This window comes from Prunus persica, chromosome G8 (genome assembly GCF_000346465.2).
Source record: "Prunus persica cultivar Lovell chromosome G8, Prunus_persica_NCBIv2, whole genome shotgun sequence".
NCBI lineage: Eukaryota > Viridiplantae > Streptophyta > Magnoliopsida > Rosales > Rosaceae > Prunus > Prunus persica.
Window position 1 is genome coordinate 7,391,375 of NC_034016.1, and position 24,221 is coordinate 7,415,595.

At 39.0% G+C, this 24,221-nt stretch overlaps 1 protein-coding gene and 1 long non-coding RNA gene across 2 annotated transcripts; both read left to right on the top strand.

Moving 5' to 3' along the window:
* LOC109950540 lies at nt 762-2,998 on the top strand. Its single transcript, XR_002272769.1, has 4 exons — nt 762-1,325; nt 1,446-1,567; nt 1,986-2,638; nt 2,725-2,998. It is a non-coding gene; the product is annotated as an uncharacterized LOC109950540 (long non-coding RNA).
* On the top strand, nt 17,492-21,763 carry LOC109950812. The gene is made up of 9 exons (XM_020570944.1): nt 17,492-17,694; nt 17,796-17,983; nt 18,096-19,180; nt 19,555-19,803; nt 19,947-20,054; nt 20,184-20,426; nt 20,508-20,800; nt 20,937-21,315; nt 21,404-21,763. The coding sequence occupies exons 1-9, from the start codon at nt 17,492-17,494 to the stop codon at nt 21,761-21,763; spliced, it is 3,108 nt and encodes a 1,035-aa protein (XP_020426533.1).

The following is a 24,221-nucleotide window of genomic DNA, read 5'->3' on the forward strand; positions in this document are numbered from 1 at the left end:
AAACTCGAGCCCAAAAATCAAATCCATGGTAGTGACGCAACCTTTCTCCTCTCGCGTGTATGATGACAGCGTGTCATGATGATCTTCTAGCAATCGTTTATTCTTCCCAAGTAGGGGTGGGCACTCAAACCGGTGAACCGGAAATCCGAGCCAAACCGGAAAAAAACCGAGTTGACCAAAAAGTCAAAAACCGGTCAAAAACCGAACCGGACCGGTTTGGACCGGTTCCGGATCCGGTTCCATGTCTTCAAGAACCGAACCAAGCCGAACCGAACCGGTGAAACTAAAAAAATATATAATTTCAATATATATTTATATTTAATGCTATATTTTTAATTTCACTAAAAAAAACCTAATATTTATCCAAGTTCAATGTCAAAATATCTCTCTTTTCTCACTTTAATATTTATTTTTTATATGAAATTCAATAATTTGTTAATTTTCAAGTAAAATAATAATATTTTAGTTGAGAATTTTATTTTAAAAAAATTAAATTTTTTTTTTTATAATCCGGTTCAAAACCGAACCGGACCGAAACCGGTTCAAAACCGAACCGGACCGAAACCGGTTCAAACCGAATCGGACAGTTTTTGAAATTTTTTTTATTAAAACCGAACTGAACCAAACCGGATGAATAGTACCGGATCGGTTCTAATTTGAGGCAAAAACCGGTCCAAACCGAACCGTGCCCACCCCTATTCCCAAGTATTCTGTGATTGCAGACTTCTCTCTCCCTTTTTTTCTGATTTTTCTTTTTATTTTTCACCTTTTTTTGTGTGCGTGTGAAGGAGATAAAACCTTTTCTTCCTTTTCTTTTTTTAAAAAAAATCTCAGCCCTCCTCTCTCATTTCCTTCTCCGAGCGACTCAGAGCGAGAGAAAACAAAGCAAGGAGAAACACTCATCTACAACTGCTGGAAGGGAACCTAAGCCAAACTCCAGCTCCGCCGTTCCACGCACCCACCTACGGCTGCTGGAAGGGATCCCCTCTGCGCGGACTTCTCTTCCAAAATTCCCAATTTCTACCTTCTTCGTCCGTTTGAAGCCAGCTCATGAAACAAGGGATTGCCCTCTTCCTTCCCTATTTTTTAATCTATTGAGGGATAGCGAGCTTTGATTGATTCCTTATCCTCAAATGGGGGTTTTCTATTTGTTTTGGCAGCCAAGTACCAGACCAACCCCCGCCTCATCCACTTTACATCGCCGTGCTAACAAGGGTGTATACGTCGTAGCTGCTGGAAATGAAGGATTGCATGAGTTTTTTTTTTAAAAAAAATTCTATAAGTTGTTGGAAGGGTGCCCTTACTGAAATTATAAGGAGTTGCTGGTATGGGTCGCTTCCTCCCTCTCTTTTTTTTCTTTTTTTCTTTTTTTTCTGTGTGCTTGGCATTCTTATTCTAGCAAGGAAAGCTAAAATTTGCACACTACACTTTTCCCATGACTGTAGGCTTATAAGTCCTTGGAATAGGAAGGGTGGTGCTGGAACTCTGTTGAATTTCTTGCTGTTGGAAGTTTTGAGCATGTCCAACTCTACAGTTTAGGTGTTTGAACTCTTGCCTTAGTCTTTTGGTAAGTAGTTCCTCCTGATTGCTGAGGTTATGGATTTTTCTTTGTAGGGCTAGATGTGTCCTGATGTTTTGGCCTAGGCTTATTTTTTAAGACGCTTGCTTGATTCTTAGCCTCTTTTTCTCTTGCAAGAAAAATGCTACTAGGAAATAGACAAAATGCATGGTCTGTAATGCATGATTTTTTTTATGTGCTGCTGGAATTGTCGGCCGAGCATTGAATGAGAAATTTGCTTGCCATGGGCTTGAGTAATAAATAGCATGGTGCTCCATATTTTGTTTAGGCATTTCCCTTGGTGTGGGATAGCTTGCTCTTGTTGGTACAAAGAGTTTTCACTTATTCGCATGCTATATTAGGATTATTTTATTATTATTTTTTGCGTGCCCTCTTACCTTTTTCCCCCTTTTTTTTTTCTTTGCAGGGGTTTACGATTCAATGAGCTCTGCCACGGCACCAATCGATCCTCCACCCATGATGGTAGATCACCTATACTCCTTATACGGCAGATTGAATAAGGGAAAGCCACCCTCATTGGTTAAGAACTCTTGTGAAAACCTCATCATACGTGAGGAGCCAACACCAGAAACTACCCCTGTAGTTGACCCTTCGTCTGTTTCCAGATGCTATATAGAGAAGGGCATGTTCTCGGCGGTCCCCTTAATTGTTTTATATATTTTTTTCATGTGCCATTACTAAGGGTTGGTCGGAATGGTTGTGCTTGAGTTGATAGAGCAAACTACTTGAGATCTTTTGTGAAGAATTGAGGCACCATTTTCTCAGGGCTTTGCGTGGTCTTCTTACTTGATTCATTGAGAAAATTAGGACGTACTGTATTTGGGATACGGGGTGCTCGTAGCATAGAAATATCTCTTTAGTCTCTGAAAGTAAAAGTTGCAATTGATGCTTTGAGCCTCAAACAAAATGAATTAAAGAGCCAGTGGCGTAAGCTACGAGACCTTCTCCTCGACAAATGAACTACTAATGACGCCATTGAGTGCATGGTGGAAACAGTGAAAGGATCATCTTGCAGTGCCTCCTTTGCTCTATTTGGTCATGCGCTGTGATCTAGTTGAGGTGCTTTGTTTTCTTGCTTTGCGCCTCCTTTGTTATACCTTCTAGCACTGTCTCGTTCTAACATTTATCTTTACTCTATCTTGCAGATTGTATTTCTTTGGCGTGAGGACTGATTAGCTTCCCGCATAGTTTTTTTTTTTTATTATTTATTTTTGAAACCATAGGGTGCATTGATCTTTGGCATATACAACTTTGTTTTGCTTGAGTTGTATTTCTTTTGGTTAGCTTAAAACTTATGTTATCAGGACCTTGCAATGTAGTATTATTATGTATGAACTGCTAGAACCTAGATTAATTTCTAGAATGCTTGAGGCATGTTGTAATCGTGCTTGTCTTATATATTTTGCTTGGTTGGAGATATTTATTTGAAACTTTGATAGGTTGGGTAGTCCTAAAACAAGACACATGCTGCCGAAATTTCAGCAGGATCTTTGAACAAAATCTCTAATGCATTGCTTTAACACTTTTTGCAAGGCTTCCTTAGTTATTTGATCTAAAATACACCATTTTATCATGCTTCAGAGAAGCCAGATCAGTATGTGCATGCTTTTGAAAAGGTTCTTGTGAAATCCAAAACTTTAGCTGTCGTGAAGTCTGAACGTCCTAATCAGCTTAGCTGTTAATGGGAGCTAACGGTTCCCTTGTTCCAGGACCTCAAAACATACACATTTTTTCCATACCTTGCAAGTAACTAGCATGATTCTTCCTAATAGCTTGGCTTGGCTTGGCTTTTATTTTATATATTTTTATAAAGAAAATATGATTTTGCTTATGCATGGTGATTGTTAAAAGTTTGGGATTCCTGTATAAGTGGCTTTGCTTGGAATACTTAGTGCTGAGAGGCTTAGTTTTTTAAAGAAAATTTGCTTATTTGTTTGCTTTTCATCATTTGTTTTAAAAGGAAATTCTTTTGCTAAAAAAGCTATTGTAAAATCATTCAAGTAAGGAAAGAATTTTGACAGACATGCTCGTTCTTCTGACTGCTTCTAGGATCCGAGAAAACTGGTTAATAGCAATGTTCTCAAAGTAAACTCTGTAATTTGTCACAATCTGAAGTTCTAAATATGCCATGAAGTTCAAATATATTAGAACCTGGAGTTCTAATTATGTGTAATCCAAATTGTAAGTTTCGGCTGCATGTGCTTTAAATTAAAATAGGGAAATTTTAGAACCTGTAGTTTTAATTATGAATTATAATTTTTGGCTGAAAAATATACATCATTTTAAGAACTTGAAGTTTCTACATTATTTGGATTTCATGTTTGCTATTATCTATTTATTTTATTACCTTGAACAATATCATATTACTACAAATTTAGACATGAAGTTCAAAATCAAATATTCTTTTCAATTTGATATAGGCGCCTAAACTTGAAGTTTCAAATATGCGTTAATATATCCAAAATTCATAATTGTTTATTGAGATATGTAATATATTAATATGAACCCGCAATTCATATCATGTCAACAACCTGCAGTTCTGGCATAACGTATATAAAATGTTAATTAAACTTGAAGTTGAGAATCAAAGTTTTTTTTTTTATAAATAGAACCTTCAAGTTAATTAGTTCTTAGTTTTTATTATTCTTATATTTGTTTAGAACCTATAGTTCTATCACATAATCTAATTGGAACCCGAAGTTCTTCAATTATCATATCTATGCTATTGCTATCAAATTGAGCTGGAAGACCCTTGATTCATCATTTAGTTTTGAACCTATTGTTCTTAAAATCAATACTTTTATGTGATCTTTTTTAACCTGACTTTCATGATCAAATACAATCTATAACCAGAAGTTTTATTTACGTGGCTCATTAGAACTTGAAGTTCGAGAGATTATTGTATTAGAAATTTGCAAATATTTTCATACAAGAACACAGTTTTATAAATTAAATTTATCTTCAAATTTGATGTTCTAAGTATTCAATTTATCTTATAACCTTCTATTTTATATTTTATATTCTTATCATTTTTATTTATTTATTATAACACGCAACTGTTATTATTACTGGAATTTTTTTTTCTTTAATTAGTGTGACTATATTTTCTTTGTGAATGATATATTATCTTATTTGGACCAAAAGTTCCAAATTAGCTGAAACTAGAAGTTTCATGATACATATTTGAAATACAAAATTTAATTTGAGATTATAAAAATATGAAATGTTTGCATTTACATTCTTAATTCAAACGTGAGGTTTTGAATCTTGAAGTTTTCATTACATAATTTGTAATCCAAATTAAAATATGTGGACTTTTAAATTGTAAGAATTATGTTAAGCATATTCAATGAACCATAAGTTAACACTACTACGTTTTACTATTTGCGCGACAGAAGTTTGCGCGACGAATAAGATTTCGTCGCGCAAAACGCAATTGCGCGACGACAAGAAGTTCTCGTCGCGCAAAAAATTTAGAACTTGCGCGACCAAATTTTTCGAAACGCAAAACATATTAGCGCGACATAAAAATATATTCGTCGCGCAAAGAGAAAAAAAAAACCCGGGTATTCTCTTGGCGCCAAATACTTGCGCGGCGAGACCACTCGTCGCGTAAGAAAACATAGCGCGACGATGAAACACTTCGTCGCGTAAAAGCGAGGTGATTTGGCTGCGAAAACTCTTGCGACGACAGTTTTCGTCGCAAAAGACAACTTAGCGCGACGAACAAGGTTATCGTCGCGTAAGAAAACGAAGGATTTTTTTAATTTGGCGCCAAAATAATTGAGGGCGATTAGTTTGCACGACGAAACGTAATTCGTTGCGTAAAAGAGAAGTCGGTACAATCTTGCGCGACGAAAGATATTTGTTACGCGACGGAATTTTGTTTTTGGGCGATGAGGAAAAGAATTTGCGCGACAAACTCTTGTGCGACGGAAATATGTTCCGTCGCGCAAAAGTTTTTTTGTCGACAAGTTTTCACGAAACGAAAAAACTCGATTTGTGCGACGGGAAAAAGGTTTTGGGCGACGGTAGTTTGCGCGACGAAATTTGTTGTTCGTCGCGCAAAGTTTTCTTCATCATATCAGAAAACTGCCATTGCAGAGGCAGAATGGAAAAAAATTTCCTTTCTGCCTCTCTCTCAACTTCTCTCCCGCTGTCTCTGCTGGAAATTCAGTACATTCATTGGGTAAGTATTTGTTGTCGTTTTTTTTTAAATATTAATGTAAATTCGTACTGACGCTATTAATTTTCTTCTCGTTAGGGATATTTGTAATTAGCGATTGGTGGAGAACGATTGAGAAGGTATTTTATTCGTTTTATATATTAAAAATGTTAAACTTAGTTTGTTATGTGTACTAATTTTTTCTGAAGTTATATTTATATTATGCTGTTAAATTATGTGTAATGTAGCACAATGTGTTGTGATGTACGAAGTTAATTGAAATTAACTTCGTACTTTTATTTGTATGTTTAGTAACATTTAGTTTCCCGTTCGAGATTAGTTGGATTTCGTGCATGGATGCGTGAAGCATGACTGCGGTCCAATTAATTCTTGAATTGTCCCACTATTTGGACAGTTTGGTAATACATAGTGTTGTCACGTAATCCACGGCTACAGGATTAGGTTTCGATTGTGGAGATTTCGGTGTCATCTCGGTATGTTCTTCGGGTGGTACGTAGGTATTAATACCTATGCCCACCTCAAGAACTGTATCGAGATGCTGCCGAAATTCATCCATGTCGAAATCTAATCTCATGTAGCCGTAGGTTACGTGATAGAACTATGCATTCCCGAATGGGATAGGCCCTTACCGGAGGCATAAGGTGACATTATAACTTCGTATGAAGTTGTTGTGATTGTTATGTTGTGATTATGGTTTTAGGAATTATGAGCAGAAGGTGGATACAGAACCCGAATAGATGCTCAGACGAATACTTGGATGGAATCGAGGATTTTATTGAGTTTACACGTAGACAGAACCCGGGTGCAACTAGAATCCGATGTCCTTGTAGGAAGTGTAATAACACGTTGTGGGAGACAATTGAAAATGTTGGATTTCATTTAGTAAGGAATGGAATGATTGAGACATATAGCATTTGGAACCTTCATGGGGAACAATTGGACCATGCTTCGTCTTCAAATGCCACAAGAATGGACAGTGTTGAACCTATTGTGGATCATAATGATCAAGTCATGGATATTATAGAGGATGTTTTTCCATTTGCATCGACCAACATCAATAACGAAAGGGAAGATGACGTGCCAACACCAATAGACAGCGCGGAGTTTGAACAATATGAAAAACTGTTAAAAAATGTAAACCAAGAGTTATACCCGGGGTGCGAGAGCTTTTCCGTTCTCACGGCCATTGTAGAGCTAATGCACGGAAAAATAAAGTATCGTATGTCGAACCTGTGTTTCGATTACTTTTTGGGGGTTTTCAAGAGAATGCTTCCGACGGACAATTGTTTGCTGAAAGATCATAAACAGGCGCAGAAGGTGTAGAATGGTCTTGGATTGGGTTATGAAAAAATTCATGCCTGCAAAAATAATTGCATGTTATTCTACAAGGAGCACGAAACGTTATGCAACGAGTCGAGGTTCAAAAGGACATCTCATAATAGAACGACTAAGATCCCACAAAAAGTGATGCGTTATCTGCCCCTGAAACCTAGGTTGCTGCGATTGTATATGTCGACGCACACTGCAACAGACATGAGATGGCATAAGGAAAAACGGGTAGACGATGTTGTAATGCGGCATCCTGCAGATGAGGAGGCATGGAAAGAGTTCGATCGAACGTTCCCCGAGTTTGTTGCTGATCCCCGAAATGTGAGATTAGGGCTTGCCACTGATGTATTCAATCCGTATGGGGTTCTAAACCAACACCACAGCACTTGGCCGATTTTCGTATTCCCATATAATTTGCCGCCTTGGAAATGCATGAAAAAAGAATACATGATGATGACTGTTTTGATAACTGAGGATCCTAGCAGGTCAATCGATGTTTACTAAAGGCCGCTGGTTGATGAGCTGAAGGATTTATGGACAAACGGTGTTCGCACGTACGATAAATCAACTGGAAAGATGTTCACTTTGCGGGCAGCAGTTATGTGGACTGTGAATGATTTCCCAGCATATGCAATGGTTTCTGGGTGGAGCACAAAGGGTTATATGGCATGTCCTGTATGCAAGGGAGATGTAACTTCTGGTTGGCACGCAGGAAAAGTTTGTTACCTTGGTCATCGGAGATGGTTGCCATGGGACCACGAGTGGCGGGAAAAAGATAAAGAGTTTGATGGGAACACAGAGCGTCGCCTCAGACCAAGAGAATGGTCCGGTGATGAGATCGTGGAACAGCTTAACCGTTTGGATTTTGCTCCGTTCGGAAAAACAGTTAGCCGGACCAGACCTTCTACACATATAAACTGGACTCACAAGCCTATGTTTTTTGAGCTCCCATATTGGTCGAAACTCAAATTGAGGCACAATCTAGATGTGATGCACGTTGAGAAAAATGTATTTGACACATTGGTGGGCACGATTCTAGATATCGAGGGCAAGACAAAGGACACAATCAAAGCCCGTCTTGATTTGGAAAGAATGGGCATATGAAGGGGATTATGGATGAACAGGGACATTAATAAAGCTAGAAGGGATCTTGCATTCTTTTCTCTGAAACCGAATGACAAAAAAGAGTTTCTAAAGTTTGTATCGTCTGTAAAGTTTCCTGATGGGTATGCTTCTAATATCGCCCGTTGCGTGAATATTGACGGGGGTAAATTTACTGGACTTAAGAGCCATGACTGCCATGTGTTTATGCAACGCCTACTTCCTGTGGGTATTCGACATCTATTGCCGGAAGATGTTGTGAAGCCAATCATGTTGTTGTCCAGATTTTTTTCCCAACTGACGGCAAAAACATTGCAAAAGACAGACATATTACAGTTGCGCCATGACATTGTCCAAGTCCTATGCAAGTTTCAGATGATATTTCCTCCAGCTTTCTTCACAAGTATGATTAGGGGTGGCATTTTAAACCGAAAAACCGAAAAACCGCAAAAACCAACCGATATTTTACCGCAATAACACCGCAATCGCGGTAAACCGAACCGCAATCGCGGTATTAAGAATCGAACCGCATTTACGGTTGCGGTTGCGGTATTTGATTTTCAAAATTTGCGGTTACCGCAAACCGCAAAGTATAGCCGCACGGCTATACTCTATGAATAATTAAGTAAAATTGTAAACCCTTCTCTTCTCTTGAATTGGTGGAAAGGGAACCAAACAAGATATCCTATTCTTTCACAAGTTGCCAAGGATATCTTTGCAATTCCAAGTTCTACGGTTGCTAGTGAAAATGCTTTTAGCCTAGGCAAGAGGATTGTGGATCCTTTTAGAAGCTCTTTGCATCCTAAAATGGTAGAGACATTAGTGTGTACTAGTGTTTGGCTTAGAGCGGACGAATTTTCCTTTTACAAGGAACCAACAGATGATGAGGTTGAATTCTACAAGGAAATGGAAGATATGACAACTTGTAAGTAATTAGTTTATTTATGCTAATGTTATTTATGCTTCTTCCTATAATAAAATGTACTAAACTATGTTGTTTTATTTGTAGATAGCATTGGTGCTCAAACAACACAAAGGGGTTCTTCAAATCCACTCACCACCAACACTTGAGTTTGTAACATTGGTGTGTTGCATTTTTCCTTTTAGTTTGTAACTTTAATTAACTGTGAATTGGATTTTTCTTTTTGGTTGTAACTTTAATTCATTTTGCTTTTGGTTTGTAAATTTAAAGGATTTGGAATTGGAATGCTTGAGAAGTTTAACTTTAATTGGAATGTTTAGAATTGTAACTTTAATTTTCTTAGGTTGTGAATGCTTGAGAATTGGAATCGATTGTGAATTTATATATACTTGAGAAATTGAGGTTGTGTATTTATTTATTTAGGTTGTAAATTTATATTTTTGTGAATGCTTGAGAATTTGCGGTTTTAAACCGCAAAACGCGGTCGGTTTGCGGTTTGAAAAATCACCAAACCGCAAATAGTCGGTCGGTTTGCGGTTTGAGTAAAAATTCGCGGTTACCGAACCGCAACCACCCCTAAGTATGATGCACGTGATGGTTCACTTGCCAGAAGAGGCATTGCTTGCTGGTCCTGTCAACTATCGCTGGATGTATCCAATAGAAAGGTATATAATCCTTTTCGTTTGTGTATGCATCATTATCACAGGCTTGCTAAATTGTATCATATCTTTTTATTTTGACAGGCTTCTCGGAGAGCTGAAAAAAAGTGTACGCAACAGGGTGAAGCCCGAAGGATCAATTATAGAGGCTTGGGTTCAATATGAGTCGCTTACTTTCTGTGGAATGTATTTAAAAGATGTGGAGACGGCTTTCAATCGTCCTCAGCGTAATAACGACGGAGGTATGAGAAAGGAAAAACTTTCTGTTTTTGCCCAAAGCGCACGGCCCTTTGGAGATCCTGGACGAGGAGAGTCGTTTTCTACAAATGACATGGAAGTAGCGCATTGGTTTGTACTGAACAATTGTGATGAGATAATGGCATACTTAGATGAGCATGAAGAGATGATGAAGCGAGAACATCCATCACATTTAGTTGCCCAGAAACAACGTGAATTGTTTCCACAATGGTTTTTGGAATCTGTAAGTTATAAGTGTTTTGTATTTGACAAATATAAATTTTAGTATTTAATTTTATCAGACTAACATGTGAATGGTTTTCTATTATATTAGGTGAATAAGTTGAAATCATCGAATTCCCCCACTTACAGTGATGAGTTATATAACTTGGCCTTCGGCCCTATTCGCGCTGAATTATTTTCGGGTGGTTATATTAACGGTGTTAAATTTTTGGAGGCTGCACGAGATGACAAGTTGTGTACGCAAAACAGCGGTGTCCATGTCCCAGGTGGAGGCGAAAGTACGAACATTGATTTCTATGGCAAACTCACAAATGTCGTTCAATTGCTTTACAAAGATCGATACCAAGTGATCATGTTTAAGTGTCGATGGTTTGATAGCAACCCAAATAGGCCGGGAAGTGTTAAAATCGACCATGGCTTACTATCTGTGAACATTAACAGAACTTGGTATGATGACGACCCTTACATTTTGGCGAACATGGCAACACAAATTGTGTATCTAGATGACCCTAAAGCCGGGAGCAGTTGGAAAGTTGTTCAGAAGATGGATCATAGGAACGTGTATGCTATACCAGAATTAGACGGGAACACTGACAACGATGTTGATAATGTGGCTGACCAACGTTTAGAATCATCAATGGAAAATGATGCGGATACACTTCGAGATACACATGTTATACAAGAACCGTTTCAAATTCAAGGAGTGTCTTCAATTGAAATACCGATTCAGTCAATTACAATTGACCTCGGGGATCTCCCAAGATTTGATGTTGCAGTGGGCCCGACCAGCGAAGATGATGTAGTTATAGCAGACGAGGAGGAGGAGGATTGGGAGACCGAAAGTGATGATAGCGACGATAACGAAAGTTATTATAGTTCAGATGATGAATAATTCAATTTTTTATAATTTTATTATGTTTGTGTATAGACTTTGTGTAATACAAATGTTCGAATATATGTAGTACAAATATCCAAATCTTATATATGTGGACAACTGAAACATTATTCAAATAAATTTAGTTACAAAACATTGGTAAATCAATCTATCCAAACCCTTTTAATAACAATTTGTAATTTTTTTTTTCACAACACACATTTACAAAATGAAAATGATACAAAATTTGTTATAAAACATTGATAAATAATTATATCCAAACATTTTTATACAAAGTTTGAAAATTATTGACAATAAACATTTTTCAAATCTGAAAACCCTTGCGCGACGAAGTACGCATAATTTTTGCACGACGAAGAAATCTCGTCGTGCATAAGTTTGCGCGACAAAGTGTCATGCGTCACGCGATGACCTTTTGCACGACGTAAAAGTTTTCTTCGTCGCGCAAATATTATATGATTTTACAATATATATTATATATACACATATATATTTGAAATTGACGATCGAGTTAGTTCATTGTATTCATATAGGGTCATGGAGTGTAGGTGTAAAAATTCGTAAAAATCGGAGTTAAAATAACCGTTAAATAATGAGTTTTCATTTATAACCGTTCAAAAGTTTTGTCCCGTTACTTGATCTCCGAATATTTTTTTTTTTCCAATTTTTGGGGTCTAAGATCTTGAAGTACAAATAAACAAGTTTGACGGTTCGATTGCTGAAACTACTTTCGTAGAATGCGTTTGCCATAGCAATCATATATTCACGAACAATGAATCGTTTACTTATACTTTCGTTAAATATAACATAACATTTTGTCGTATCACCCTAGTGTAAACATCTGAAATTCATGATCAAATTCACTAATTGTATTCATATAGGGTAAAGAAAAGTAGCAGCAAAAAATCTTACAAATCAGAGCTAAAATAACCGTTAAATCATGACTTTTCATTTACAACCGTCGAAAAGTTTCGTCCTGTTACTTGATCTCTTAATGTTTGTTTGTTTCGATTTTCGGCATATACGATCTCGAAGTATAAAAAAACAAGTTTACCGGTTGGATCATGAAAACTAGTTTCGGGTTTAGGGTTTTTGTGGTTTAGGGTTTAGGCTTTAGGGTTTAGGGTTTAGGGTACAGGGTTTGCGCGACTAAAACACGTGTTTGGTCGCGCAAAGCCTGCCCAGGACGGGATTGCGCGACGAAAAACGTTGGGTTCGTCGCGCCATATCACCAGAACTTTCGCCTCCCACTCTTCCTCCCTCTGGACACTTAGTGAAAATTTTTTGGGTGTTTTTGCGCGACACTATACCTGTTGGTCGCGCAAAGCCTGCCCAGAACCGGATTGCGCGACGAAAAACGTTGGGTTCGTCGCGCCATATCACCAGAACTTTTGCCTCCCACTCTTCCTCCCTCTGGACACTTAGTGAAAATTTTTTGGGTGTTTTTGCGCGACCCTGTACCTGTTGGTCGCGCAATCGCATACATTTGAATTGCGAGTTTTTAAGGACATTGCGCGACGAACAACCTAAACCCTAAATCCCAAATTTGGGCGGCCTGCCAACATTGCGCGACGAATTGCTTATGCATGCGTCACACAAAGTTTCAAAATCGCCCGCTATCCCTAAATCCCAAATTTAGGCGGACTGCCAACATTGCGCGACGATGGAATAAACTTGTGGTTCGTCGCGCAATACCCTTTTAAAATTTCTTGCGCGACGTATTGGTTATCACTGCGTCGCGCAAGATTTCAATATCGCCCGCTAAACCCTAAATCCCAAATTTGGGCGGACTGCCAACATTGCGCGACGATGGAATAAACTTGTGGTTCGTCGCGCAATACCCTTTTAAAATTTCTTGCGCGACGTATTGGTTATCACTGCGTCGCGCAAGATTTCAATATCGCCCGCTAAACCCTAAATCCGAAATTTGGGCGGACTGCCAACATTGCGCGACGATGGAATAAACTTGTGTTTCGTCGCGCAATACCCTTTTAAAATTTCTTGCGCGACGTATTGGTTATCACTGCGTCGCGCAAGATTTCAATATCGCCCGCTAAACCCTAATTCCCAAATTTGGGCGGACTGCCAACATTGCGCGACGGAATAAACTTTTGTTCATCGCGCAATACCCATTTAAAATTTCTTGCGCGACGTGTTGCTGGATTCGTCGTGCAAAAACGAATAAAATTTCAGAAACCACGCGATGGCCTCCTTCTTCCCCAGTTTTCAGAATTCTTCCACGCCGCCGTCTCTCTCCCGCCGCCGCCGCTGCCTCCTACCTCGGTGGATTTGGACCGCGCCCGCCACATTGCTGTTACCCCGGAGCTCCCCCGCCGTCACCGTCGAGCCAGCCGTCGCGATTTCTTCGGTTTTCACCGAATCTGCTCCGCCGTGATTCTTCCTCCTCCGGCAACCAATTCCGACACCTGAGGTATGGTTTCTGTCCTATTTTTCATGCTTTAGCTGATGGTTGGGTAGGAATTATTGGATTGTTGCTCTAGGCCGCTTAATTTGAAACCCTAAGTTTCGGCCGGATTTTGAATTTCAATTCCGGCCACTTCCGGCCATTTTTCGGGCTATGTCCAAGAACAAAAGTGACCCGAAATGATGTATTCAACCTAGGGTAGGAACCTTGGCCCTTAGTTTTACGAATTTTCCGGCGATCGGTATCGCTTTGGGGCGGCGCGTGGGGTACTGTAGTAGACTGAATTAGGTCCCAGTGCAATCCTTTGGTTGTCACGAGCGCATAGGTGTTTTCGGATTAGAATTTGGTTGCCATTTCCGTCTCGAACGGATTTTGCCTATTGTGCGATTTCCGGGGTTGTTATGTTCGGACCGTTGGATCGAAGTCACACTCACGTATGGTGTAGGTTGTATTTGTTGGATCGTCTACGATTCGACGGATCGTGGATCGGAGTCCCGGATACTCCGAACTCGCAAACCCTAGGTCAATAATCTGAATTGTATCATATCAATATCGGATATTCGTATATTTTATTAATTCGTTTCTGTATTTATGAAATTGTGCAGATGTCAGACCTGATTACACGTCGTAGGGCGGTGACGACCACGCAGAGTTCGGAGCCCCCGACTCAGCCGACATCTGCTGCCACTGCTCCAACATCTGCTGCCAGCACTGATGGACCACTTGGCAGTTGCACCTGCGGGGTCCCAGGCGCCTGCCTCATCAGCGTCATCAGTGGCGCAGCCTGTTAGCACCAGGCGGCGTCATCGGCCCGCCAGCACCACCGACACCACATCCACGGATGCATCGGGGTCACAGCCAAGTATAGCTTTCCTTTTTATCCAGTTCATTTTATGTTTTATTTCTTCTTGTTGTTTTTTAATTTTTGTATGTGTGTATTTGATTGTTAAATTTGTTTTTTATTTAACATTCATGTCATCTTTCTTTGCAGCAAAGAAGAACACCCGAGGGCCGTGTCGGCAATTGAAGACGGCGAAGGTCACCCGGGTGACCAACAGTCGTATCAACATCGGATACGACGAGCGACATCGGGCTGCACCGACGGCGGAGTTGCATAGCTCCTTGGCCCACGACATTGGTCATGTCATTCGGAGCTATTGCCCGATGCAATGGAAGTCTTGGACGGTGATGCCTGACGAGACCAAGACTGCGGTTCGCGGCCAGTTGTCGGTATGTAGGCCTTTTCATTCTTTTTCTTTCAAACGTAGTTTTTATATTATTTAAATGTATGTAATTAATTTATTGCAGACGAACTACAACTTGGAGGACCTTGACGAAGAGTCGTTGGCGTACGTCAACAGACTCTTCTCTGAGAGGTACAAGCAGTGGAAGAGCGACTTGCACCACCATTTTGAGGCGTTCGATGATCCGCAAGTCGCTCTTCAAGAGGGTTGCCCGAAAGAGCTTGAGGGGCGAGAGGATAGTTGGGCGTGGCTCTGCGCTCATTTTCAGGCGCCCGCTTTTGTGGTAATTTTTTATATTTTAATTTATTTTATTACAAATGTTTTTTTAATTTTTTATATTTAATTTCAATTTCAACTAATACGTTTTATTTTTTGTATAACAGAATAAAGCCAAAGTCAATAAGGGCAATAGGAAGAAGAAGACTCTTCTCCATCATTCGGGTTCCAGGCCCTTCTCCTATCGGATGGATGCACGGCGTCAGGTAATAATAGAATAATTTTTATTTAATTTTTTAATTTTTCATTATTCTTAATTTATTTTGTCGTTCTAATATTTGTCTTCTTTTGTTCAATTTAGGGGGGGTCCAAATTCCCAGAGATCGACGTCTTTGGCGACGTTTATGTTCGGCCTGGGAATGAGTTGGCCGAGTCCCTTCATGTAAGTATTATTTAATTTTAGTTCTTATGTTACGATTCAACTTTAAAGTTCATTATATGAGTGTTTGAATTTATATTTTATGTTATGCTAAACAGACGACGATGGTGGAGAGGAGCCAGTTGGTTCTTCAGGAGTCTGCCTCCCAACTTCCTCCCGATACTCCGATCGAGTCTGTGGATCCTCCACAGGATGCTGGGTTTCAGATCTTGACGGAGACATTGGATCAGACTCTAGGGAGGAGACCGGGGACATATTGTCGAGGGATGGGGAATGCCAGGCGGAGGGAACCCAGACCCCGTTCATCAGCGCAGTCGAACAGTCAGGTCACTGCTTTGACAGCACAGGTGGCCACTCTTCAGAGCCAGATGTCGGTCATTCTGCAGTCCCTCGCACAGTCCCGCATTCCAGTCCCGCATTTTGATGTGCCGACCTCCCAACCCGTCCACCCCGAGCATGCCCACCAAACCACTGCCCCGGTGGACGCCCAGACCTCCGAGCCGCATACTGGCGACGACCCGGTTGATTTTGCTTCATTATTTGATTAGTGTATTTATTTTCATCATAAACATTTATTTTATTTGTAATACATTTATTTTATTTTATAACAAAATTTTATTCTAATTTATTTTTCTTGCAATTTCATTGTTTAATCAATAAAAAAAACCAATTTTATTTTTAAAAAAAATATAAAAAAATAAAAAAAATTGTAATATTATTTTTGTGCGACGGAAAACATTTCGTCGCGCAAACCCACATGTAACAAAAAAAAATAAAAAATTAACTTTTTTATTACTTTTAATTCTTGCGCGACGAATACATACGTCTTGCAAACACGTTTTGCGCGACGAAATGTTTCGTCGCGCAACTTATTCTGCGCGACGACAGAGATTTTCGTCGGGCAAAGATATGAGCGACGAAAACTTTCTGATCGCGCGAATGGTTCTGCGACGAACATATACGTCTCCCGAACAAGTTTTGCGCGACGAATTAAGTTTCGTCGCGCTATTCCTGTAGTCGCGCAAATATACTGGCGCCGAAGACTTGGTCGTCGGGCAAATATTTATGCGACGAACAGTTGTTTCGTCTCCACACCGTTGGTGCAACGATGGTTTACCCGTCGCACAGTTTTGCGCGACGAAGGGTTATACCTCGTCGCGCAAAGGCTTTCTTCACGATCTTCGCGCGACGGAATATGCGCGACGAATTTTTTGTCGCGCTGAAATTAGTGCGACTAAATAAGACTTTGCGCGACGTTTTGTTATTCGTCGCGCAAAGAGCAAAATGTAGTAGTGTAAATGGAAAAATTTCTCCATTTTCATAGATCCTAAATGCTTACATTCATTTTGATGTCAGGGCTTTAAAACTACATTTGGGAAAGTAAATAAAGATCCTTACAAGATTGTATTGTGGAAGATCAAATAGATAAAAAGAAAGTATCGATCTTTTTATGTTTTGGTTGCCCCAACAGTAGCTGTTGAGAATTAAGCTACTTACTGAGCTTAATACAAACTGCAGATGACAATCGTACAGATTGTTGCTGAGAAGAATGAAGAAACGAAGAACTTTCCTTTTTAGGAAGTAGCCGTTAGCTACTCTATTCTATTTTGGGATAATTCCTACAGCTGTTTTTTTGGTCTTTTCTTAGCTATACTGAGATAACCGATTCTAGCCTGGTGTAAGAATCGTAGCCTCCAATGATCACGTATGGTAGGAGATGAGTCCTTGTCTCCTAAAATTTAGGATCCTGGTTTTGGCAGTATATGTCATGTATATGAGCATGGTTTTGCTAAGTCTTCAATATAGAAAAATACAAAACATTCTCATTGTCTCTGAGTATTCTATTTCCTTCCTCTGTATAAACGTTTTCATACCAAAAATTAATATGGTATCAGAGCTCCGGGTCTGAATCCAGAGAAGGGCGTGAGCTGTGAGAGAGAGGGCCTTCCTGAAAAATTCACAAAAGGGATTAAGATTGCTCTTTTATTGTTTGGTTCACTGAGACTCACTAGGAAAATGGTGGGACCAAGTTCTTCAGGTGGAGATTTACGAACTCCACAATTTGATGGTGCAAACTATGATTTTTGGGCTGTCAAAATGGAGACCATCCTCATAGCACATGATCTATGGGATGTAGTTGAGGTCGGAGTACAACCTCAGCCAGTTCTTGAGGAGGAAGAAACTCTGGAGGTGAAGGAAGTGAGGCTGAGCAAGTTCCAGTGAAAGCATCTACCATCTTCAGAGAAGACAGAATCAAAAACGCCAAGGCACTGAGTCTCATTCAAAGAGCTTTAACCAATGAGCTCTTCCCTTGCATCAGAATTGAAAAGACTGCAAAAGAAGCTTGGGATACTCTGAGAAGAGAGTTCAGAGGAGATAAAAAGATAAGAGCAGTAAAACTTCAAGCAGTTAGAGCAGATTTTGAGTATATGAGAATGACTGATGGTGAAAGCTTTGATAGTAATTTGGCTAGATTTTTTGGAACTGTGAATAATCTGAAATCTCTTGGTGAAGATGTGTTTGAAACAAGAATTGTGAAAAAGATTTTGATGAGTCTAAGTAGAAGATATAAGTCCATTGTGTCTATTATTGAAGAAACTCTTGACCTGGATGTTCTTAGAGTTGAAGAGGTCATTGCATCTGTCAAAGTCTATGATAAAAAGGGAGGGCTTGCAAGATGAAAGAGATAAATTGGCTGGGACTAAGAGAGCTTTCAGTAGCCTCAAGGTTGGAAATAACCAAGTCCATGGTACTCATAAGGGCTCACAAAGTAGACCAAATCAAAAGTGGAAGGGACAAGACAAAAGGGGATCAAATTGGTCTCAAAATGGAAGCTTGAACAACAATAATGGCTCAAGCTGGAATAATAGTGCTGGAGGAAATTGGAACAATAGCTTCAATTCACAAAACAAGCAAGGTAGTATCAGTCAAGGAAGTGTGAAACCACAGTGCCAAGTATGTCAGAAGTATCATTTTGGTGTGTGCAGGAACAAAGGACCTAGATGTGGAAAATGCAATAGGTTTGTTCATACTGCAAAGGACTGTGAAGGTCATAGTCACAAACAAGTAGCCAACTATGCAAAGGAAGAAGAAGTAACCACAAGAACTATGTTCTATGCTTGTCACTCTGCAAGTTTGCAAGATAAAAGTGTATGGTTTGCGGACAGCGCCTGCAGAAACCACATGACCTCTCAAGAGTCTGTGTTACTAAATATTGATAGGACCGTGACTTGCAAAGTTAAAATGGGCACTGGAGATCTTGTACAAGCAACTGGAAAAGGCACTCTAGTGGTTGAAACTAAGCATGGGAGAAGGTATATACATGAAGTGTTGCTTGTTCCGGGCCTGGATGAGAATCTATTGAGTGTAGGCCAAATGATGGAGCATGGTTACTATGTCCTATTTGGGGGTAACATGGTAGTTATCTTTGTTGATGGCAGCCTCAACAATGTTGTAGCAAAAGTGGTCATGGAAGGAAATCGATGTTTCCCTCTCTCACTAGAATCTATGACACCTGCAGCAACGAAGGCATCAGTGATTGAAGACTCTTGGATCTGGCATAGAAGACTTGGACATTTGAATTTTGTTAGCATGAAAAAGATGCAGCGGATGGAAATGGTGACTGGACTACCTGAGTTCCTCCACTCCAATGAGTACTCAAACTGGATCGAATGCAGGGGTTTCCTATTGCATCCTTCTTCGCAAGTAAGCAACCGGCCTTTTGATCTCATCTGGATTCCGAAGGATGTCGTACCTTTAGTCTAAGATTAGACAAAGAGCAAGGGGGCTATGAAGCACTGCCGAGTAGACCATGGCTCCAACCGGGGTGGTTCATGACCGAAATGAAGGATGTGTGTGAAGGTTGTGTTTTAGGAAAACATCACAGAGAGAAGTTTCATAAAGAGGAAGCATGGAGAGCAAGCTGTCCACTGGAATTAGTGCACATAGACTTGTGTGGACCAATGCAAAATGAGTCAATTAGTGGAAATAGATACTTCATCACATTCATTGATGACTTCTCAAGAATGTGTTGGATATATTTCCTGAGAAATAAATCTGATACCTTTAATGTGTTCAAGAAATTCAAAGCCTTTGTTGAATTGCAAAGTGGATTTAGTTTGAAAAAGCTAAGGAGTGATAGAGGTGGTGAATATACCTCACATGAATTTCAAGATTTTTGTGCAAGCATGGGAATGGAGAGGCAACTAACCATTGCCTACTCTCCTCAGCAAAATGGAGTTGCTGAGAGGAGAAATAGAACAATCTGTGAGATGGCAAGATCCATGATGACAGAGAAAGGAATTCCAGTGAATTTTTGGGCAGAAGCTGTAAGTACAGTTGTGTATCTCCAAAACAAATGTTTTACAACATCTGTGTCAAACAAAACACCATTTGAAGCATACCAAGAATCAAGCATCAAAAAGTCTTCGGTTGCATCTGTTACACTCATGTTCCATCACCCTTGAGGCAGAAATTTGATGACAAGGCTAGAAAGGGAGTCTTTATGGGGTATGGAAGCTGTGAAAAGGGTTATAGAGTGTATGACCTGCAATCTAAGAAGATTGTGCTCTCAAGGAGTGTAATTTTCAGTGAAAACAAGACATGGAGTTGGGAAAGAAATCAAGAAGAGCCTATTCCTATACCTTTCAATCTTGAAGGGAATGGAATAAAAGTTGAAGTTGGTGAAGATCAAACTGATGCAATCTAGTTTGATAATGGTGGAAGCTCTCACTCAAACACAAATGTTGATGTTTCATATGGAAATAACAGTCAAGCTTTTACACCTAGCTCTACTCCAGTGAAGTTGAGAACTCTGGAAGATATATATGCGAGATGTCACATGTGTATCATAGAACCAGAGAACTATCAAGAAGCAGCTGGTGATTTAGCTTGGCAAGAAGCTATGAATGTAGAGTTGGAAATGATAGAGAAAAACAATACTTGGGAATTGGTAGAGAGACCATCAGATAAACCTGTTATAGGTGTGAAGTAGGTGTTTAAGACTAAGCTTAATTTGGATGGAACTGTTCAGAAACACAAAGCTAGGCTTGTAGCAAAAGGGTATGCACAGAAACCAGGGATTGACTACAATGAAACCTTCGCACCAGTGGCAAGGTTAGATACAATTCGAACTCTTATTGCACTTGCAGCACAAAAGGGTTGGAAACTATTTCAGCTTGATGTTAAGTTAGCATTCCTAAATGATGTGCTCGATAAGGAAGTATATGTAGAACAGCCCGAAGGTTTTGAACTGAAAAATGCGGGTCACAAGGTTTACAAGTTAAGAAAAGCCTTGTATGGATTTAAGCAGGCTCCTAGAGCCTAGTACAGCGAGATTGATGCATATTTATCTATGTGCAAGTTCAAAAGAATAAGCTACTTTGTACACTAGATCCGATAATGAAGAAGGTTTGATCATTGTCTCAATCTATGTTGATGACATTGTTTATACTGGAAACAGTGAGAGGATGCTTACTGGATTTAAAAGGGAGAAGATGCAGAGATATGAAATGTCAGATCTTGGACTCCTTCATCACTTCTTGGGCATGGGAATACCACAAACTGATCAAGGGGTTTTCATTCATCAAAGCAAGTATGCCAAATCCTTGCTTGTGAAGTTTGGGCTTGAAGACTGCAAACCAGTATCCATTTCATTGCCTACTGGTAAGAGACTCAAGAAAGTGGATGGGAGTGAGTTAGCTGATGAAGGACTCTACAGGAAAATAGTAGGAAGTCTACTGTACTTAACAGGAACAAGACCTGATTTAATGTATGCTGCCAGTTTGCTGTCAAGGTTTATGACTAGTCCTACAAAGAAGCATATGGGAGTTGCAAGAAGGGTTCTAAGATATGTGCAAGGAACTCTTAACTATGGCATTCAGTATGTGAGAAATCATTCAACAACTCTCATTGGATTCTGTGATGAAGATTGGGCAGGCAGTGAGGATCAGAAGCACATCTGGCTATGCATTTAGCTTTGGAAGGGGAGCATTCTCTTGGGCCTCTGTGAAACAAAACACAGTGGCACTATCAACAGCTGAAGCTGAGTATGTCTCAGCAGCTGAGGCAACAACACAGGCTATTTGGTTAAGGTTTGTTCTTGATGATTTTGGTGAAATGCAAACTGAGGCAACACCTCTGTTTTGTGACAATATGTTAGCAATTTCGATGGCCAAGAACCCAGTGTTTCATCAAAGAACTAGGCACATAAACAGAAGGTATCATTTCATAAGAGAAGCTTTGCAACAAGGTGTGATCAACATGCAATTCCGCAGAAGTGAAGAATAGCTCGCAGATATTTTTACCAAAGCACTGCCTAAAGACAGATTCAAGCATCTAAGGTCGAAACTTGGAGTTAAGCCAGTAAGCAGCTTAGGAGAGGCTGTTGAGAATTAAGCTACTTACTAAGCTTAATACAAACTACAGATGACAATCCTGCAAATTGTTGCTGAGAAGAATGAAGAAACGAAGAACTTTCCTTTTTAGGAAGTAGCCGTTAGCTACTCTATTCTATTTTGGGATAATTCCTACAGCTGTTTTTTTTTTTGTCTTTTCTTAGCTGTACTGAGATAACCGATTCTAGCCTAGGTGTAAGAATCATAGCCTCCAATGATCATGTATGGCAGGAGATGAGTCCTTGTATCCTAAAATTTAGGATCCTGGTTTTAACAGTATATGTCATGTATATGAGCATGGTTTTGCTAAGTCTTCAATATAGAAAAATACAGAACATTCTCATTCTCTCTGAGTATTCTATTTCCTTCCTCTGTATAAACGTTTTCATACCAAAAATCAACAGTAGCAATATGAAACAGATAATTTGAAAAATACTTAGTGACATTGACGCATTACCTTGTTGCACTTGGGTGTGCATTCATGAGGAATTGTTTTTAAAGTCAATAATCAAGGGGACTTTTTTTAAAGGCCTCCAATAATTATGATATTTATAATTGATAGTGTAAAATGTATACAACTATTTGATATGGGAATCATTTTGAAGTTTACTTTCCCCTCGTGTTGGTAAATATTATATTAGGTTTTGTAAACCTGACAAAAGCTATTGAAAGGCCAAATTATATGCTTATAACGCTTGATATTTAGTCAATTCTTGAAGAAACAGACATAGCTTTTATGTACACGTCATATTGGAATACATTTTGACATTATGAATGAGATGAATATTACTCGCTATCGCATGTTAGAAGTATAGTAATTTTCTTCTTATGATCATAAACAAATTCGAACCCCTTGTTCTTGAGATCCACTCATTCTATGGTCTATAATATTTTATCACATGACATGAAAATTTTATTTTTAATTGAATAGTTTTAGAGACCATCGTATATGTGTTGCTATAAAACGAACTTGAAGACTTTGCTCTATGTTATCACATTTATATTATATACACTTGGGTCATTGAACACATAATATTATTTTGGTGAGACCGATTCTAGTCGTCAAGGGAAGAAAAGGTTGTTCCTAAAGAACGACATAAATTATTATGTAAAGCACCACTATCTTCTTATCAAGATTTTTATATCACCTAATGTAAAAATAAGGTACGCAAGAAATTAAAATCCAAAAGATATATTGCAAGTCAAATGTTACACAACCAAAGTGACAAAGTAGTTACAAATGATTTATCTAGTTGTATGCCTGAATATAGTTGCATATCTATAAGACCCAATGTTAGAGCATCTCCAGCTGCATCGTTACTCCCTTATTCCTAGCCATTTTAGCAAAAAAGAAGGAAAAACTGCCCTCCAGCAGCCTCACTACCTCTCTCGATATTTTAGCTTTCACTATTTTGGATCGCTACATGTAGCGATGGGGAGAGAGAAATTCAGGCTCGCCAACTGAAAGCTGTGCAAGGGAGAGAGAGGGGGAAAGAGAGAGAGAGAGAGAAAGAAAAAGGGAAAGAGAGAGAGAGAGAGAGAGAGAGAGAGAGAGAGAGAGAGAGAATAAAAAGCTGGAAGAGAGAGAGGGAAAGAGAGAAAAGAAAACAAAAAGGTTCGGTGGGGTCTAGAAAAAATTAGCTTTTGGGTTCTTTCTTTTAATTTTTTAATAAATTTAAAATAATAAAATATTTGAGGTTATCTAAAATAGAGAGCATTGCTGAAGAAACCAACTTTTAAGTGGTTAGCTATTTTAGCTAGAATTGGGGTAAAATTTGAAGAGTCTCATGGAGATGCTCTTAGTTCCCTTGAAGTGGAGAATATATTGAAAGGTCCATACAACCCGTAATACTATGAAATATCCACATTCTCTATACAATTTATATCAGAGGAGATGAAAGTCGTACAAGAAGACAAAAATTCATTAGAATATAATGAAAGCCCTTGAAGAGGCATGAGTACCCAATGACAATGAAAATGTCTAAATCTTATGTATGCATAACGAGATATGTGGGTTTGCAAATTAATGATATTGTTTAAAATATGTACTAAAGTTATCAAGGGTTATGATGATATTGATTTGCTTTTTATTGTAATTATCGACATTATATATTCAAATTAGCCAAATTGGAAATGGAAGAGGCAATACAATAAAATCGAATATTTTTGGAAAACGTGGAAGAAATGGACCTAGAGTTCAAACACCAAAAGATATGAAATTGTATATGTTACAAATCGGCGTTTGTGATGCATTGAAATAAATCACTGAATCTGGCACAATGTATCAATGTAAAGACATGAAATTTTGATCATATTCTCCCGTCATATTATATAAATGCAGCCATGTTCCT